The 18,991-nt window shown below is 41.8% G+C and overlaps 2 protein-coding genes across 2 annotated transcripts; one reads left to right on the top strand and one right to left on the bottom strand.

Annotated features, from left to right (window-relative positions):
• Nucleotides 1-1,374: 1,374 nt before the first annotated feature.
• On the bottom strand, nt 1,375-7,821 carry LOC108930817 (WD repeat-containing protein 20). Its single transcript, XM_018746230.2, has 4 exons — nt 7,551-7,821; nt 3,954-4,136; nt 2,411-3,715; nt 1,375-2,116 (listed from the first exon to the last, which is right to left on the bottom strand). Exons 1-4 carry the CDS (start codon nt 7,797-7,799, stop codon nt 2,063-2,065), a joined length of 1,791 nt encoding a protein of 596 aa, XP_018601746.1. The 5' UTR covers nt 7,800-7,821; the 3' UTR covers nt 1,375-2,062.
• Nucleotides 7,822-12,051: 4,230 nt separating this feature from the next.
• Nucleotides 12,052-18,455, top strand: LOC108930816 (heat shock protein HSP 90-alpha). Its single transcript, XM_018746229.2, has 11 exons — nt 12,052-12,233; nt 14,252-14,401; nt 14,519-14,885; nt 14,974-15,107; nt 15,507-15,809; nt 16,106-16,271; nt 16,391-16,581; nt 16,803-16,950; nt 17,130-17,398; nt 17,484-17,817; nt 18,072-18,455. The coding sequence occupies exons 2-11, from the start codon at nt 14,252-14,254 to the stop codon at nt 18,182-18,184; spliced, it is 2,175 nt and encodes a 724-aa protein (XP_018601745.1). The 5' UTR covers nt 12,052-12,233; the 3' UTR covers nt 18,185-18,455.
• The last annotated feature ends 536 nt before the right edge of the window (nt 18,456-18,991 follow it).

Here is an 18,991-nt window from a genome sequence, read left to right as displayed (position 1 = left end):
TTTTGCACCTACACTGCTTCCATTTTTCTACTACAGCATCATTTCCTGTAAACATCATATGGAATTGGTCATTACACACCTATTATGTCAGATGAGAAAGACTAGATGTGATTAATTTTACAATAAAATGAAGGGACATGAGTTCAGATGCTTTTGTACCACATGCTTAAGATGGGGAGCCTCAGGGGCAAAATGTAAGGGAAAACTTAATGTTCTTTTTGCAACTAGCCCTTGAGCTCTTCAAACATCCTCACCATCATGTAATCAAAGCATTATTATGCAGAATATGACAAACAGCTTGAAGCCAGGTATCTTAAGGAATCCCTACAGCAATTCTTTAGAATATTGATTGTAGTTCAGATAATTGTATTTCAGTTACAAGATTTCAAATGCATCTTACCATTTTCAAATTTTGTCAGTGTCTCATATCAAAATTAAGGAGTAAATGTAGCAGGCCTTCCACACCACACAAACACTTCTCCCCAAAAGTACCTTGCAAGATAGTGTGTACAACAGTAGACTTCCGTTTGCTTCCTTTATAATGCTTCAACTTTAAAAAAAAAAAATTATACAAATGACAGTAACATCACCATCATTTTCAACAATCCAACTTATCATGTAGTGAGAATAAACTGCATACAAAGGTGAAATCAAAGTAGAACTCACTACATTGTACCACTGTAAAACACACTTCTTTGAAGAATTGTACATTTGCAATGGTAGCTCTGGAAAATTAGTGCCTGGTTCTTGGTCATCTCATAAGATGGAGCAGTTTAAATTCATGTTGCCCTTAAAGACTGGACGTCACATAAACAGGTACGTTAAAACTGTTTTAATAGTGTCACATGGCAAAGGTCCCATTGCTGAACCCCAGACCTAGTTGTTTCTAGTGGATGCTACTTAGTTACACAGAATAGCATTGTTGATAAGCAAAATCTTCAACAATTCTCATATTGTTCAGTCTACCTTAGACTTCCTGAGCTTCAAAAAGGTTGCTGAGTTCGACTGTTGTTCCGCCTGACTACTGTACAATTAGTGAATTAACAATGAGTACTGGAGCTTCATTGTGGAGATATGAGCATTTGATACAAAGGTCTCTCCTGTAACAACATTTCATTAACAAAAATACATCTGAATCATCTTTTGTATAACAGAAAACAAAAACAAAAAAAATCTGCATATTCAGTTTAATATTATTAATATGTATATATCTTTCTGAATTAGAAATATCACTATTTTTCTTAATGAGGATGAACTTCCACTAGGGTAATGATCATTTCTCCCCATCAACGACTGAATTACAGTATTTATACATACAATACAGAGCCAAATTAATCTGAAACAATATTAAAATAAATGTTCCGTAGATACAAATGTTTTCATTCTTTAGAATTTTTTTCCACCTTATAGTTGTCCGGGAGGTCTTGCGCACCCTGAACGTTGTAAAGCCATTCTCTAACAAACAATTAAGTGCAAACAATTCTTTTATTAAAAAAATGCAGCATCTGGCTATCAGATTCACAAGTTGAAGCCGGATGATAATGTCTTGCCATAACCCAAGTGCATCTGGGCCTTCAAATATTCTATTACTTTTGTTCCTTTGTTATATAAAAGAAAATGAACAGCAAAAATCAAAAGACATCAGTGCAAAAATACTCAACTGTGAGGTTCAATTTGAAAAAAATGGTTTAACCCATAAAGGATTATCTATGGAAGCAAACTGTTCTTTGTTCTCCCTTTATAAAGCAGACTTGATAAGACTATATCTTTTCTGAGATAGAAAAGAAAGATTTCTAGAAACGTCGGTGGTGGAGGGAGGGGTATGTGTAAGTGGGTAGGGGATAACTGCCCCCCTCATTGTCCATCACAGCCTTTGCACACTATTGCACTTCACCATTCCAGGATTTGTTTTTAGGCCATGTCTGTTAAAAACAAACAAACAAACTGACAAACAAAAAAGAAACAAGTAACTTTTGCAATGCTGAAGGTGAAGAACAGCTTCAGGCTCTGGTGATGTCATTACATCTGTATCAAACGTTTCTTAGCAGCAGAAATGTGGTGGCTATACTACCGTCCCACTGGGAGAGTTGGCCTGGTTTTGGGACGACAATAAACCCTGGAAAGAAAAACAAGGAGAATTGCACTTGGATTGCCTTGCATCACCAGAATGTATCATGATAGCTCTAGCACCCTGTAGGATTCTGCCCCCTACTAATAGTGCGTAAAAGCAAGCCAGTCAAGGCCAGTGGATGTTTTACAAAGAATCTCATCACTATGCATCCAAAAGACAGAAAAGCTACGTCTATTATTCTGCATATAGTTTCAGAAAAATATTGCATCATGAAACATTTTGAGACAGTAGCAGGTCAAATCTAAATGATGGATGTCTAATTTGAGTGAGAAAACTTACCCCTTTCCCAGGCCTTGCCCAGGTGCAAATAAAGCCCTCCTGGCAGGCTGTCACTATACAGTCCTCCAAAAATATCAAGACCGTGAGTCTTTCATGCGCTATCTTTTTACAGATGAGGGGCTCTAGCAAGGGCACATCTTCCATACGGGGGCACAGAGTGGTGCCCAGAGTCTTTGCAGGATCCGCTTTGGTTTTAGTGAGCAGGTTGAGCTTGTCGCTGCTCTTGCTGCTGATGTGTCCCATACTGTGATTGCGCTTGTGATCCTTCTCATGGTGCCGCTCCTTGCGTTCATGCAGCGAGAGCGTTGCAAACTTGCTTGTGCCCGTGGCCACAGTGCCGTCTATGATGCTGCTCTTGCTGTTAGCCGTGTTGCCTGCTGAGTGCGGCAGGCTATTGGAGCGAGGCAATGGTGTGGGGAGGGAGTTTCCAGGGTTGCTTCCAACACTCACACCATTGTTACCATTGGTTCCTGGGTTAGTGCCAACAAGCACACTTACCCCACTCAGAGGGGGGCAGGTGGCATTCATCACATTGGTGTGTGTCCTGGTTCGAGACAGTGGGAGGTGGGGAAACAGGATGTCCTCTGTTAGGTCCCATAGACACAGCTGTGTATCCTGGCCCACCGAGCCGAATCGGTATGTCACACTGACCGGCCGGCTGTCCGTGGAGTTCCGTTTGGAGAGGCGTGACTGAGTGCTGTTGGCCCGGTCGCGGCCAAAGTGCATGTGGTCCTGGAAGTCCTCGTCGCTACCACTGAATTCCATGGGTTCCGTCTCCTCTACGCTCGTGGTGTAGTGGTCAAAGGACACCACGCTGACCCATGACTTGTGTCCATGACCCCGCGCAATAACTCGGCAGTCTGAAAATGACCAAACGGTCACCAAATCGTCCTCGCCGCCTGCGACAATGTACTTGCCATCAGGGCTCCAGCACACACACAGGAGCCCTCCAAAGTAGCTCTTCATGGTCCCATGCAGCTCCACCGCATCAAAGTTGAAGACACGCAGGAAGCCATCCTGGCTCACGCAGGCCAAAAACTTTCCATCAGGTGAGAAGGCAAACTCATTAAGTGCCCCTTCACCCACTGTCCATTTCAGCAGAGGGTTGCGTGTAGACTTACTCTTACATGTGTACACAGCATAGCTGTCACCTTGCTTGAGCAGCTGATAGTGGGGCGCAGTGGTGCCACAGGCATGCTCCACGTTGTACAGATACATACTTCCAGTGGAATGTGCCACAAGGAAAAGGCTCTCTGAGCCTGATACCCACTTCACACAGGTCACCCGGGACTTGTCTATTAGCCTCTGAAAAAACAGGGACGGAAAGAAACTTGTTTACATAGCAGCACTAGCCTTTCTTTACATTACGGTGCAAGTGTCACCAGACCGATACATCACAAGTATATGATGGCACTTTTCTTCACTGTGGCTTCCATGGTGATGCTCAAGCATTTTACGACCAAATAATGAAATGGACAACTTCATTTCTGCAGTATTTTTCACCTATTCAGAAAAGTGTATTGTTGCAATAGCCAGCACTTACTTCTTCATTGAAAAGTTTGCTGGTCTCCTTTTTGATAGGGTCAATGAGCTGTACCTGACCAGCCGAGAAGCCCACCAGTAAGGACACGCTCTCGGCTGTGGCTGTTAGATGATTGAAGTCATGGCAGGTGGGCTGTGTTCCCTTGTATATCCTCTTGTCTATGGGTTTGCTCAGATCAGCTGCCTGCAAAGACCCAAAGAAAACAGCACATGAGTATAATGTTAAGCAAACAGAAGGTCACAAGTTAGCAATGACTATACAAATGTAAAAAAGGAACTTCAAAACCATCAGAGTTTTAAAAATTTAAGTATGTACTACAGTGGAAAAAGGAATATCAAAGACTTCAAATGAATTAACCTCCAAAAGAAGAATCAGACTGCTCCACACTTTGATAGATTTTACTTTCATGAGCTGGAGGTGTTAACAAATATAAAACACCGTCGAGATACGGCCATTCAGGTTACGGGAATTCAACTTTACATGGAGTTTCATTTAGTAGCCCTACATCGACGTAGGAGGCATTTCTTGGCATTTACGAGGACAGTATTTGGATTTTGCAAACCTCTGAACAGAACACTGCGAGAAATTTCTATTTATTCATTTAGCACGTGGTTTTCTTCAAAGTACCCTACAATGATTATCTAATATTTCACCGATAGAGTCATCCAAAATAACATAGTGCCAGACAGACTGCACTAAACTGCCTAGAATGATCCCATTAATACATCAGAGCAACGTAACACACACACACACCATGGGCAATTTAAAGTCACCAATTTGCACGAAAAGCATCTTTTGACTGTGGGAGGAAACACATGAATGCTGGGAGATCATCCAATCTGTACACAAACTAAGCAGTGATCCACTGTCCAATCACAGAGCCCAAGCACTAGGAGACACTGTCAACTTGTTTAGTAAGAGTGAATTTGAATTGTTTTCATTTAAATATTTCCTGACTTATTTCTTTTTTGCATTAAAGACTGAATTAATACATAAACATGGAGTATCATACAGTATGTATGTATGTATGCTTTATGTGTGAGAATTTAAATGTTTGGTAATTATTGCCTATGCAGGAGTACAGTATACTACAGTGTAATTAATGAAGGGAAACTTCCTTATGTTGTATTATGACAACCAACATTACTATTTAAGTAACTGGGTCCCTTGAAATAGGATTTTATGATATTTTATCATAAATGGTGTCAATTGAGGGGCTCTGGAACGCATAAAAAAGTTTTACCATTTAAAACTACTGGCAACTACACCTTCATGGTTTTGCACCATGGAGAAACGACATTTCGTTCCACTGTATACAAGCTATGTGGAGGAATGACAATAAAAAAACCCATTTGACTTAACTTTAGCTTAAGAGAACTGACCTGATGCAGAGTTTATCATGAACATATCGCCTTAGTAAGGTGGGCACAACCCATTCAATTTATATTACTTATGTCTACATCTACACACAAACACACACTTTAATACATGGCAGACCTACCTTTTGCAGCAATAACAGGTTTAAGTCTTTAGGGCATTACATTATAGTTTCATACACTATTTGGTACTTATTTTGACCCATTCTTCTAAGCAGGTCATCTCACCACAAAACCTTTTCTAACATTTCAATATGCAAACAGAATTTTTTTTATATTGTTCTTGAAAATGATAAGAAAAGTCAGGTTCCTTGACCGAAGTCCATAAGTGATTTAAAGAAAATTGAAATAAATAAATAAATAAATAAATAAATAAAGAAAGAAAGAAAGAAAGAAAGAAAGAAAAATAAGAAGAATGAGTATTGAGATCAAACTACACAGGAAACTCTTGCCAGCACTCTCAAAGTTTAAACTACACCAGAATTAATCAAATGGAATAACACAAGGAACAGCTGCAGTTATGAAGAAAAATTACATCTCAAAAGAAAGACAGGCACTGCACAACTTCAGTACTGTTTTTACTAATGCTACCACCCTATGAATGATCAGGTGACCAGACCATTTTGTTATTTTGCTCATCTAATACTTTCATGAAAAGAGATTTATTTAACCTCAGCTGGTAGCATACTGGTTACAGCTGCTACCTTTGGAGTCTCACTTTCAGCCGCAGTACAAGGTACGCACCCTAAATTGCTCCAGTAAAATTACTCGGCTATATAAATGGGTAAATAACTGTAAGCAGGATAACACTGTATGTTACTTTGGAGAAAAACATGAGCTAAATGAATAAATATAAACCTCTTCCTGTATACACAAAGCTAGTAAGCGTTTTACTTGGAAATTCAGGTTAAATAACTTACTCAAGGATACAATGGTTGAACTTGGACCGGCAATCTTCTGGATACAAACATGAATTCCAGCCACAAAACAGATTTCAAATGGAACTCAAATTGGTATCTTCAGTCAACAGATGCTAAATATCACAGGACCAGTGTTAAAGGAATCTGAACAGGAAAAGTATTCAAATCCATAGATATTTCTAGAAGAAATTTAAAAAAAAATAAAAAATAAAAACTGACTGGGACTGCCTGATAAAAAATGTGAAACTTTGTAAGATTTTTTTTGCCAATGTTATCTAGGTAAATAGTAAACTCCCATTATGAAACAGTACTTGTTTTCTTGCCATGCTCCAGCAGACTAAGGTGCATCAGCGTGAAGCATATAGTCATAACAAGACACTTCATAAATGCCACTGACAGCACTTCAGTGTAACCTAGATTCATTGCTTTATTGTAACTAAATTCTTTAAAAAAAAAAAAGCTTCAGCTATAGCCCTGTAGCATCACACACATTCAAACACTAATTTTCAGTTATTGCATTCTACAACACTGTGCCAATAAATCTGGCTCAGCAGCAGAGTATTTTCCAGAATATCTTAATACGTACAAACTGGTTTCCTTTCGTTTACCCAACAGGCAAAGTAAAAGGTCCCGAAGTCCATTACTGATTATATACTTTCTTTGTGTGCCCGGCCGGCACAAGTCGTACAGTTTTAAATTACTGCTGTGGTGTAAAACGTACAATGATGCCAGAGAGGAAAAGAACACAGTTGTGTCCAAAGCTCACACAGGTGTGCACTTTCCTTCAGGACTCAGTCATCTTATCCATCTTTCAAAGTACAAAGTACTGCTCCACCCAGCACCAGCACACACAACTTCTTCTTGCTATGTGGGTGTCACACTTTTTAAGTGATGAGGATCATGCAGACAGTAAAAGGGGCGTCGTTGTCGGCATGGCAACTGCAGTGGAGGCAAATACCGCACACACGCACAACGCAGCAGAGTGTGAGCAAAACTGCTAAAGAAGTGGCGCTCGACTCCGGCACGCCCACTCCGACAGCCACGGTCACTTCCACAGTCCGGACGGCAGCTCGTGGGCAGCTCGTGAGCGGAGCGCGAGGCCCTTCCACCACAGCAGCGGTGGCGCTTGCTTGCGCGCGACACACAAACAGCACCTCACGACACGAGTGTGACGCGCGAGCTGCACCACCGGCGCGGCGCCTGAAGAAACCCGAAGTGCCTCAGCGCTTTTTGACTTCATTCATTCACACAGGAGACAAGGAACAGCGCAGCTTAAGCCTAGGCACCTCGACGCCCGTTACCTTTCTGACGCCTTTGTAGATATAGAAGTACAGCTCCCGGCCCACATTGAAACAGATTCTCTCGCCGTTACCAGATTGATCGTTGACGTTAACGAAGGAGACTTTAACAGGGTTAGAGCCCTGGGAATTGAAAGGCACCCGGTTGGGGCGGCTGTATTCAGAGTGAGTGAGGAGTTTATACACGCCTTCCCGAGTGGTGAATTGAGTTTTAATTTCGTTCATCTCCTTCCCTCCTCCCTCCGCCGCCATCTTGGAAATTAGTATTCATCCTGCCTCGAGTCCGGATCTTACTCACAGCGCATGCGCGCTCTGGACAGGCCAGTCGCCTTCTTGTCAGCTGACGCCAGAGTTCACGCGCGTTTCCGGCGAAGCAGAACTTTTGTAGAGTTTTCGCGAAAGCTGCTCTGTCGTGTAGTTTGTCGTTTTGTGCTTACACATACGAAGAGCCAGGTTATTGCGGAATTGACCACAAATGTAATAATATAATTCTCCGAATTCTGTTTTTGCTAGTATAATGTATGGTATGCATGCTGGATTGCAAGAAGAATTCGGCGCCAGACACAGAAAACAGCAGTATTGAGTATAGCTGTACGACGGCGAAGAACAAGACCATAACAATAATATGCAAAACAGTCACCATGTGCAAAAATAAAGAAAATCTGGATTACAGATATTATTAGACGCGACATTCTCAATTGTCGAACAGTGGGTTCCATTGAACTGTGACAAACGAGACAAACCGGTGCGCAACAAGTAGCTTGTTTTAGGGTTAACGAGAAGAAAGTCTTTTCTAGAAGGTTGGCCCGGAAGTGTCCTCTGAAATTCTCAGCAGTCTGTCCAGTGGAAACCAAGACCCTTAAGTAGGATTCAGTGGAATTATTCAGATGCGTTAGGCTTTCTTTGAATGGTGGGGGGTAACGTCCCTGCCTACGGTAAATAATGTATTGTACCATATAACCCCAATGTATGAGGACAAAGAAATGCATATTCCTTCAGATTTTTCCATGGACCAGCAGCTGAAGTTATCTGAATAAATTTAATAGAGAGCAGGAATGTGACGGGGGCAGTTCAAGTGTAGGTTTGAATCCAACGTTGTTGGGTTTGCATTTTTTCCCCTCTTCCCGGGTGCTTTTGTTTTTTCCCGGAGTTGGAAGATGTCTTTCCGAGCAATTTGCGAATGAGAACGTATGTTTGTGGCTATGCTGCATATTTTAGTATTTACAGCGTATGCCTGTTCAGGGTTTATGCTGCGTACCCTTTTTTGGCAGCGATTCTGGAATTTCCAGGTGGAAATATGCATTTTTATTTTTTTTTTTAATTTAAATATTAACACAGAAACTGTACTGTGGCAGTTGTGGGGCAGAGGTTGGCTGCAGGACTTAAGTCCATTTCTGTTTTGGTTCATTCTGGTAATAAGGCAAACAAGTAAACTAAAACTATTCTCCTCCCAGGCACTCTGAACATGTTTTTCCTCAAATGCCTCCAAAAAGGTAAACTTTACAGTCACCCTTTTTGTGACTGAGTAGGTGCCACTGGCCATCATACTCCAATTGGGAGAAGGACTAGGTCCTGGGAGTTTTTGCAATAGTTCTGCAGCCTGCCTTGAGTTGGACCACCAACTAGGTCACATCTGAATCTCCTCCCCCAAGCTTCAGGCTGGTCAGGGAATCGAGCAACATATTTTTGAGCAAGTGGGAGGCCAATGCACGCTCACCCTCTTGGGTCAAACACCTGGCTGCCCCTCCCAGCAACCAGTACAGATAGCTGAATTTGCTCCAGTGCTGCTGGGGTTAGTCCTCCCCTTGTTCCTGTGGTAGACGAATGTTCACCAGGTCCCCCTCAGGCTGACTGCTCATGGATGCCCTCCGCATCATCACCCCACTCTGGTAGCTGCAGCGAGACCTTGTCACCACACTTGGGGAGCAGCTTACCTGCCAGCGTCACAGGAACACGCACTGGCTCACCATCTAGTAGGCCCTCAGATGGTTGCTCATCTTTAGGTGGGTAATCCGCCAGGTTGGGTCACAGCAGCGATGGGCTCTCAGACAGGGCCGGACAGGAGGGAATATACAACTGGCAAAAGGATAAGCCTCGCCTGGAGAACTGATGCCTTCATCCTTGAGGCTTTCCTGAACTGTGACATGTGGGCACTCCCAGTCTGCCTGCCTCAATTAACCATGGCCTGTACTTGCCCTACTCTTGCCAACTCCTCCCGTTGGGTTTGCCAATGACAGTCCTCGCATGACCCAAAGTCATTGCCATCATTGTTGCAGCACTGTTCCCAAAACCATTCCAATCGGTTGAGGGTACCTGGCCCCACCGCATGGCACAGAGCCCCAGAATGTGCCCATGTCACTATAGGCTGGCATCCCAGCCCAGGCTCTCCGGCTCTTCCCACCAATTGTCGGACACCCATCTTTTGTCCACTCCTCCAGCTGCTGCTAAAGAACCCAGGATAGCCTGTCCCTCACTGATGGACCTCTCTGTACAACCACTTCACTATCTTCCTCCCTGTCTTCTTCCCCCTCATGAGAGGGGTTGAGTTGCAGGGGTTCCAACTCCTCCTGCTCTTCCCAGTCCCACCCAAGCAGGAAATGGGCCTCTTCAATAGTTCTTTGGAGTTTTGCCCGCAGGACAACGGATGACCCCCACACTTGATCAAAGAGCAAATATGTTAAACAATACTACTGGAAATAGCTGAATAAATAGTTGCACATTACGGACTCCATTTAAATTTAAATAATCCAGACTGAAATTAAATCCACTATTAATTTACTCTGGACTACAAGAAATCTGAAATGGTGTTACTAATGTTTGTGTCTAGTGTAATTGGTGGCTGAGAAAGTGACTTTCGTCACCAAACACAATGACGATAATCAGTACGTGTGGGAATCTGCAGCTGGAGGATCTTGTACAGTCAAACCTGACCATAGTAAAGACACTTTTAATACATATAGTATACACTCATTTACAAGATGCAGTGTTTAGAATTAGCCCCATTCTTAATGCTTTGTAAAAAATATGCTATTAAATTTCATTTAAATTTTGAAATTCAAATTTTCTTAAGTAATGAACTGTTTATTGGTCTATTTCAATTATTACTGTTATTTGTTATATCAGTACAAATTTGTAAAAATTGTTAGTGTTTATGTTGTGTTATGTTAACATGTTCAGGATGGACTGTGCCACATATTTCCTGTGTTCCATATCTTTTGTCAAACTTTAGAGGTGAGCCTATATATCGTGGCACAAAAGTTATCCTTCATCTGAAAGAGGACCAGAGTATATAGATGAGAAACGCATAAAGGAAATTGTGAGGGGAAAAAAAAAAAAAAACACCCCAAGTTTATTGGCTACCCCATCACACTCTTTGTAAGCTGTCAGAATGTTTAAATAAAATACATGAAAAGTTAAAAAATGATCCAACTCATTGAAATACTGTTGTAATATAAACATATACTTGTAGAAAAGCAGCAAGAAAAGCAGGTGGACTTAGAGGATGGGGAAAAGGAGGCAGAGGCTGAAGAGGATACTACAGCTGCTGAGGACAAAGACAAGCCCATCACTGAGGATGTGGGATCTGATGAAGATGAGGACACAAAGAAAGGGGAAAACAAGAAGATTGAGGAAAAGTATCAGGGTTGCGGGTCCAAATGAGCTTTGTCTTGTTCAGCTCCAGGACATCAATGTACTTTTTCTTGATGACATTTCCAATGATGAGTATGGTAAGTTCTACAAAAACTTGACCACTGACTGGGAGGAGCACCTGGCTGTGAAGGCAACTATTTATGTTCCAAGGAGATATCTGTCATGTAGCATTTTAATATTTGAATGAAAATGAGTGTTGGGTAATTTGTATCTTCTTTTGAATAACTGTGTCAAGTAAATGCCTTTTTTTATACCAGCCTGCTCTCTTTATTGAAAACGTGTAACTTTGTCAAAGTGCAGCCAGAGACTGAGCACATTACAATCCATGTTGGCGTGTTTATTTTGTCATCTTTGTACAGACCTCAACCAGTTCCTTATGTAAACACATGTGACATGACCCGGGAATCCAGTGGCCTGTCCAAAAGCAGGTTGAATTTATTTCAGAATATTCAGATTTCAGAAATTGATTCATAAAAAACAAATAAAACGTAGCAATTGTTTCCATTTCTTTTTTCTTTCATATTTGACAAATTGTGCCTATGTATGCAATTTATGGGTTTATATTCTTAAAGCTGCATGGTAGCTATCCCTTCTGCGATTTTGTTTTTCTAAACGGATCAGAATGGATTACCAGAACACTAAAAGTGCCTCCCTCGGTTGCTCGACAGTGGAAATGAAACAGGATATGAGCGGGTTCTAGAAAATCCTCTGTATATTTACCTCGTCTTGTAGTGGAGCGTCCAGGTGGGCCGGCGAATGGGCATGTCTAGCGTCCCTGGTTTCCTCTTCCTGATTGGACGGAAGAGACCAGAGGGGCGGAGCAGACCGGAGGGATGGAACGCGTTAGAGGGAGCTTCGAGATGCTTCTGGAAGCAGCGGCGGTGTTCTCGAAGTGTCCACAGTTGTGCTATATAAGAAGTGCAGGTGGTTTAAGCGTCATTCAGCTAGTTTGTGCGCAGCTTGCACGTCGTTCTGGTCTACGGGGTTTAGTTACCAACTGGAGCGCTTTGTGGTGTTTTAGAGAAAGCCCACGAGGTAAGTAAACGCGAATAGGCCTGTTGTACGAACAGCTACTTCATTCCACAGCGTAGAGCGATTGTGCCCATTTGCGTCGGGCTATTTATTTAGGGTGAATTCGCGTATCTCCCCTATGGTGCGTTTCTTTTCGAGTCTCTAAAATTAACTCGGATATTTGGGCCTGATCTATGTCTAATTTAAACGTTTCTACCTGACACCTTGTTTTCCCTCTTTAAACACATGCCATGGACATGGTTCATCCCTGCAGGCAAATTTGAAATTCACACACAGCATTTCTAACATAAAACACGCAAGGAAAAGACACAAATTTATGTCGAGTTAAAAAAAAAAAAAAAAAAAAAAAAACCTTAAAAATTGCTATACACTACTTGCAAGTGAAGTGCAGAGCTTAACTCAGGCTCAGCTGTATAATACCTCACTTAATGACGACGACCATTGATGGTGCTATCAGTTTATCACGAAATTAAAGACTTGACCGAATTTGCCTAGATATGTAAGGAATGTTTTTACCAAAAAAAACTGCTTTTAAAGCACCCGGAGGTGTCAGAAGCCATCAGGACTGCGGACTCATAATAGATATGAAGGCTTAATATTATTCTGTGCGAGGTAATGTGACTTCACCATTTATTTGTATTTATTATTATTATTATTATTATTATTATTATTATTTCCTCTGAAATCTGGCGCTGCCATAGTCACGCAAGGTGATCATGGGCAGGAGACGCACTCCTGTAGTTCCTTTATCCAGCATCTTCTAGAAGGTTACTGTCGCTTATTGAAAGCGACAGGGGGCGCTAGTGTGACTCTTCTGACCAAGTGGCCTGTCAGCTTTACTGTAATTGGATTTCCAGAATAATCCATAAAGCTGGGTGCTGGTTAAAGTTTACCTATATATGGCTTAAATGAACTGTGGTAACTTGAAAACACTAAGGATACTGCTACTCTATTTCTGGCTCTGAGTTGGTTTGAACTGTAGCCCTGTGCTCACCTTAAGGGCTACTGTAATTGACTTTTCTAATGGATCATTTACTTGTAGAGCACAAGATTTTATTAAATATTATTTGGATGGGAAGCTGGTAGTGTGGTGGTTAGAACAGCTCCTCAAAGGTTGCAAGGTTGGATCCCATGTAGTACCCTTACATACTAGGCTATGTACTGCAAAGTACATATGCTGAATTTCTCCAGTAAAAATCACCTCTGTATAAATGGGTACATAGTTGTAAGTGGGTAAACGGTATAAGTGCTTTGGAGAAAAGCATCAGATAAATGAAATGCTTTTATGTTGTGAAAAGCCCTTTAGGCTTTGAATTGGCAGATATGTGAAGATGTGTTAAACTGATTTTAGTGGGTCTCAAATACTGAATATTTAACAAGCTCAGTTCAGTGGTTTTGTAATTTCAATTCTTTGCTGAAATTTACCTTAACTGATACAGAAATTTGATTTTAACTAGAAGTATGGTCTGTCCTCTGAACATATCATCTTTGGAATATGATGAGTAACCCTTTCAATTTGAGACCTTTTTTAACATGGGAAGCCTCTCCTTTAAGGGGGAGATAAGTGGGAATATGTGTGTTCAGTAACATGTCATGTAAGATCTTTTTTTTTTTTTTTTTTTTTTTTTTTTTTTTTTTTTTTTTTTTTTCCCCCCCCCCATGTGCTTACAATGTCTGGCATAGCATGCAGGCTCACCTGCAGTATGGTGACACAGTTCAGGTGTTTGCATGGTTTCTTAGCTACTGAAAGACAATGTATGACATAAGTCCTAGAGATTCCATCAAGATGGCTGTGTATACTGGTATATTCTATACCATATAGATTGAAGGTGCTTCCTTAAAGTTAAAACATAAGACTGTGTTTCCCACCATAGAGGTCCAGGAGTTGTAGTATCCAAGGATACTGCAACTTCCCATGTTTTTGAGTGTGTAAAGTTGGCATTGCAGCAGTATATTGTGTTAAATGGCTGTGTTGTCTTGCCATGTGTTGGACTTAACATGTCCTGGTTATTCCTTGCTAGATGCCTGAAGCACAAAATCCACCAATGGAGGAAGAGGTGGAGACCTTTGCCTTTCAGGCTGAGATTGCCCAGCTGATGTCTCTGATCATCAATACCTTTTACTCCAATAAGGAAATTTTTCTCCGAGAAATCATCTCCAACTCATCAGATGTAAGTATCTTTTCTTTTGCAAGAAAACCAGTGGCTTCAACACAGGTCTCTTTCAGTGAATAGAAACTTCAAAACTGTAGTTCTAATGAAGTTCTAACCATTCTTAATTCCTTACAGGCTCTTGATAAAATCAGGTATGAGAGTCTCACTGACCCATCAAAATTGGATTCGGGAAAAGATCTGAAAATTGACCTTATTCCAAATAAGGAGGAGCGCACCCTGACCATAATTGACAGTGGCATTGGGATGACCAAGGCTGACCTCATCAATAATTTGGGCACCATTGCCAAGTCAGGCACCAAAGCCTTCATGGAGGCTCTGCAGGCTGGGGCTGATATCTCCATGATTGGTCAGTTTGGTGTGGGCTTCTACTCCGCTTACTTGGTGGCTGAGAAGGTCACTGTCATCACCAAACACAATGATGATGAGCAGTATGCCTGGGAGTCATCTGCTGGAGGATCCTTCACTGTCAGAGTAGATACCTGTAAGGATATTTCACTTTCCTATCTAGTGACAAGCCTATAGTGTCGATGTGACATTATCACTGATGTGTTTTCTCAAACTGTCATCAGCTGAGCCACTAGGCCGTGGAACTAAGGTGATTCTGCATCTAAAAGAAGACCAGACTGAATATCTTGAAGAACGAAGGGTGAAAGAAATAGTGAAGAAACACTCTCAGTTCATTGGATACCCCATCACGCTGTTTGTAAGTGCTCTCTAGTAGCCATAATGGTTGATGTTAAATGGCGTAAAGCTCCAGGATTAACTGGGATTGTGTACAAATGGCTCTGAAAGCTGTATGAGAGCTTCAGCGGTGGTGTAGAGCCAAAAATGGGGTGTCTGACTGCACAGGCTTTTAGTGACCCTGATGGCTTGGGAGCTGTACCAAGCTGGGTTCCTTGGCTGTCTTTACCTGTTAAAATTCAATGTTAAATTTATGTAGTTGGCAGCTAGCAATTTAATATACAGCAGAGTATTTGACATTGTGCTCAAGAGTACTGCAGTGGGATTTGAACTGAGAATCTTCAGGTTAAGACAGTGGCTCCAAACACTACTGCTGCACTACAGCTACTGCTTTACAGACCTGGCCATGTTATGTATGTAGGTGGAGAAGGAGCGTGACAAGGAGGTGAGTGATGATGAAGCAGAGGAAGAGAAAGAGCAAGATGAAGAAAAAGAGAAGAGTGAGGAAGATAAGCCAGAGATTGAGGATGTTGGCTCAGATGATGAACATGAGAAATCGGACAAGAAAAAGAAGAAAAAGATTAAGGAGAAGTACATTGACCAGGAGGAGCTGAACAAAACCAAACCCCTCTGGACCCGCAACCCAGATGACATTACCAATGAAGAGTATGGTGAATTTTACAAGAGCTTGACCAATGACTGGGAGGACCACCTGGCTGTGAAGGTAACTGTGTTCCAAGAGAATGCTGTGTAGCACTATATTTAAATAGGTTTTTTTTCTCTTCCCCCCCCCCCCCCCCCCCCTCTCCAGGTAACTGTCAAATGAGTCAGACTAAACTTCTAGAACAAAGATGTTAAGTATCAAACTGAGTACCTAATTCATGTTGGCTTATTTTGTTGTCATGGGCCTTTGTTCTTCGTGTAAACAAGATCCAGTAGCTTCTCCAAAGATGTCATTTCAAAGTATCACTCAAACCTTTACTCATTCATGTAGGACTAATGGGTAACATTCTTTTGTAGCACTTCTCAGTGGAGGGCCAGCTGGAGTTCAGGGCTCTGCTGTTTGTGCCCAGGCGGGCACCTTTTGACTTGTTTGAGAACAAGAAAAAGAAAAACAATATCAAGTTATATGTGCGCAGGGTTTTCATCATGGACAACTGTGAAGAACTCATTCCAGAATATCTCAGTGAGTATGCTGTGAATGTAACTTTCTGAATGACAAGTCATTGGTGTCTTCTACTACATAGAGTAGCTGCTATAACTGACTGGTGCAGGTGGCACAATGATTTCCTTGTTTGCTGTCAGATTTCATCAAAGGTGTGGTGGACTCGGAGGACCTTCCCTTGAACATCTCCCGAGAGATGCTGCAGCAGAGCAAGATCTTGAAGGTGATCCGCAAGAACCTGGTGAAGAAATGCCTGGAGCTCTTCTCTGAGCTTTCTGAGGACAAGGACAACTACAAGAAGTTTTATGAACAGTTCTCCAAGAACATTAAGGTTAGTTGTCCTGCCAGGTGCCTGTCCCTGAAACATAACTTATACTTTACTCTGCTTTGAGAATCAGTTATTCCCTTTGGGGTTTTTGAACAGCTTCTGTACTCTTTAAGCTGTATAACCCTTAAAATGCTTAGTTGTTTTGCACACTTCCCGGTGTCAGTTGTATACATGCTAATGCTTGTGGAACATGCATTTGGTGACTAATTTTTAATTGCTTCTAGCTTGGAATCCATGAAGACTCGCAGAACCGCAAAAAGCTCTCTGAACTCTTACGCTACTACACTTCTGCTTCTGGTGACGAAATGGTCTCCCTTAAGGACTATGTCACACGCATGAAGGATAATCAGAAGCATATCTACTATATCACTGGTGAGCTATTGCATGAGTAACAGTTTATCCTTCAGTAAAGAACATTGCATTGTTTTGAGGTGGCCAAGTCTTTGCATCATTTTCTTACTGGAAAGAACATGGCTGTTTTGAACATGATTTACTGTACTTGGCTATACTTCTGCAGAAGCATTGATTTGCATCTCCTAACTGTTTCAAAGGGGAAACAAAGGAACAGGTGGCAAACTCTGCCTTTGTGGAACGCCTCCGAAAGGCAGGGCTGGAGGTGATCTACATGATTGAGCCTATTGATGAATATTGCGTTCAGCAGCTGAAGGAGTTTGAGGGCAAGAACCTGGTGTCTGTCACAAAAGAAGGATTGGAACTACCAGAGGATGAGGAGGAGAAAAAGAAGCAGGAGGAGCTCAAGAGCAAGTTTGAGAACCTGTGTAAGATCATGAAGGACATCCTTGAAAAGAAGGTAGAGAAGGTAAGAATGCTCCCTCCCCATAATAAAATGTGAAACTAATGGCTTTACATATGAGTTGATGAACATAAATGCTAATGTTCACCAGGTGACAGTGTCCAATCGCCTGGTCTCATCCCCCTGCTGTATTGTGACCAGCACCTATGGTTGGACTGCCAACATGGAGAGAATTATGAAGGCACAGGCTTTGAGAGACAATTCCACTATGGGCTACATGGCTGCTAAGAAGCATTTGGAGATAAACCCAGATCACCCCATCATTGAAACTCTTAGGCAAAAGGCAGAGGCTGATAAAAATGACAAGTCTGTGAAAGACCTGGTCATCCTGCTTTTTGAGACAGCCCTGCTGTCATCTGGCTTCACGCTGGATGATCCCCAAACACACTCCAATCGCATCTACAGGATGATTAAGCTAGGGCTGGGTAAGTACATTCAGCAATTGCTACATTATCAGTGGTCATGATGAGAATATGCTAAATGCAGACAAAATCCCTAGAATGCAAAGTGTGACTCATTCTTGCACTCCTGAATAACAGCAGCTGCCATTAGTACAAGCTTTGTGATCCTGCTACATGGACATAGGTCTAGGATCAACATACTTAATGTCAGAACTACTTGAGCATGGAGGTTTAAGCTTAAGCAGCTGTTCCACCTATTCACACCCCTCTTCATGCAGGAATTGATGAGGATGACTTGGGCACTGAAGAGACCACCAGCTCTGCACCAATTGAGGATATGCCCCCACTGGAAGGGGATGATGATGCTTCCAGGATGGAGGAAGTGGACTAAAGATGGGACAGTGTATATATTTAAGCCATTAGAACTGTAAACCTTTATTTGGCTTTCTTGCACATTAGTCCTTAAGTTTTGTGCTGTGTTCACTACTTCAGGGTTTTGCCACTGGTGTTGCTGAAGGAAATTCCTCCTCCCTCTGCAGTATTTCCTTTAGTTTCATTTACTCATTCCTTATGGCTTTTGTATTTCACATTCCACTATGTGAGCATGTATGATGACTGAACTGTAAATATGGTTGTTGAATAAAAAATTGAATTCAGCTGAATTCATTCTTTTTTTGACTATGCAATGACTAGATCTTCAGGTGTCAACTACCCCCAGCTGCTACCAACAAGTGTGAATGTGTGACTTTGAACAATAATCTGGTTTTGCTTAATTGGATTCGTATCTGCACAGAAACCAGTTGCTTGTTACCATGTTTCTGATTTCTATCATGAAAGCTGCAAGGGATCCACTACCTTTTAAGGCAAGGGAGCTATAAGAAAATAACTTACACCAGAAAGTAACTGCTTTGAAGGAATGAGGGGGTGGGCAGGAAATGCTTGCATGCTTATTTTAATGGTGTACATGCTGCTGAAAGATGGCTACTACAGTAGCTGACGTTCATTTAGTTGATCATGCTTCCTGCAGGGCAATTTCCAATGTTAAGGTTATGACTAGCGTTTACTCATTACAGCTGGGTAATTTTAGTGGAGCAATTTAGGATAAGTCCTTCACTTGAGGGTACAACAGGTGAAGGTGGAAAATCTGATGCTTGGGTTCAAAGGCAGTAGCTCTAACCACTCCGCTACAATCAGAATG

This window comes from Scleropages formosus, chromosome 5 (assembly GCF_900964775.1).
Source record: "Scleropages formosus chromosome 5, fSclFor1.1, whole genome shotgun sequence".
In the NCBI taxonomy this organism is placed as follows: Eukaryota; Metazoa; Chordata; class Actinopteri; order Osteoglossiformes; family Osteoglossidae; genus Scleropages; species Scleropages formosus.
This window is presented reverse-complemented; position numbering and strand designations above follow the sequence as displayed.

What these genes read in the sequence shown, in the direction of transcription:
- LOC108930817 (XM_018746230.2), bottom strand. Translation starts at nt 7,799, where the DNA reads ATGGCGGCGGAGGGAGGAGGGAAGGAGATGAACGAAATTAAAACTCAA. An exon ending in GCAAACTTTTCAATGAAGAA is followed by an intron (nt 3,716 to 3,953) that starts GTAAGTGCTGGC and finishes CTGTTTTTTCAG; the next exon opens with AGGCTAATAGACAAGTCCCG. An exon ending in GGGCAAGGCCTGGGAAAGGG is followed by an intron (nt 2,117 to 2,410) that starts GTAAGTTTTCTC and finishes TTTTCTTTCCAG; the next exon opens with GGTTTATTGTCGTCCCAAAA.
- LOC108930816 (XM_018746229.2), top strand. Translation starts at nt 14,252, where the DNA reads ATGCCTGAAGCACAAAATCCACCAATGGAGGAAGAGGTGGAGACCTTT. An exon ending in TCATCTCCAACTCATCAGAT is followed by an intron (nt 14,402 to 14,518) that starts GTAAGTATCTTT and finishes AATTCCTTACAG; the next exon opens with GCTCTTGATAAAATCAGGTA. An exon ending in TTGAAAAGAAGGTAGAGAAG is followed by an intron (nt 17,399 to 17,483) that starts GTAAGAATGCTC and finishes AATGTTCACCAG; the next exon opens with GTGACAGTGTCCAATCGCCT.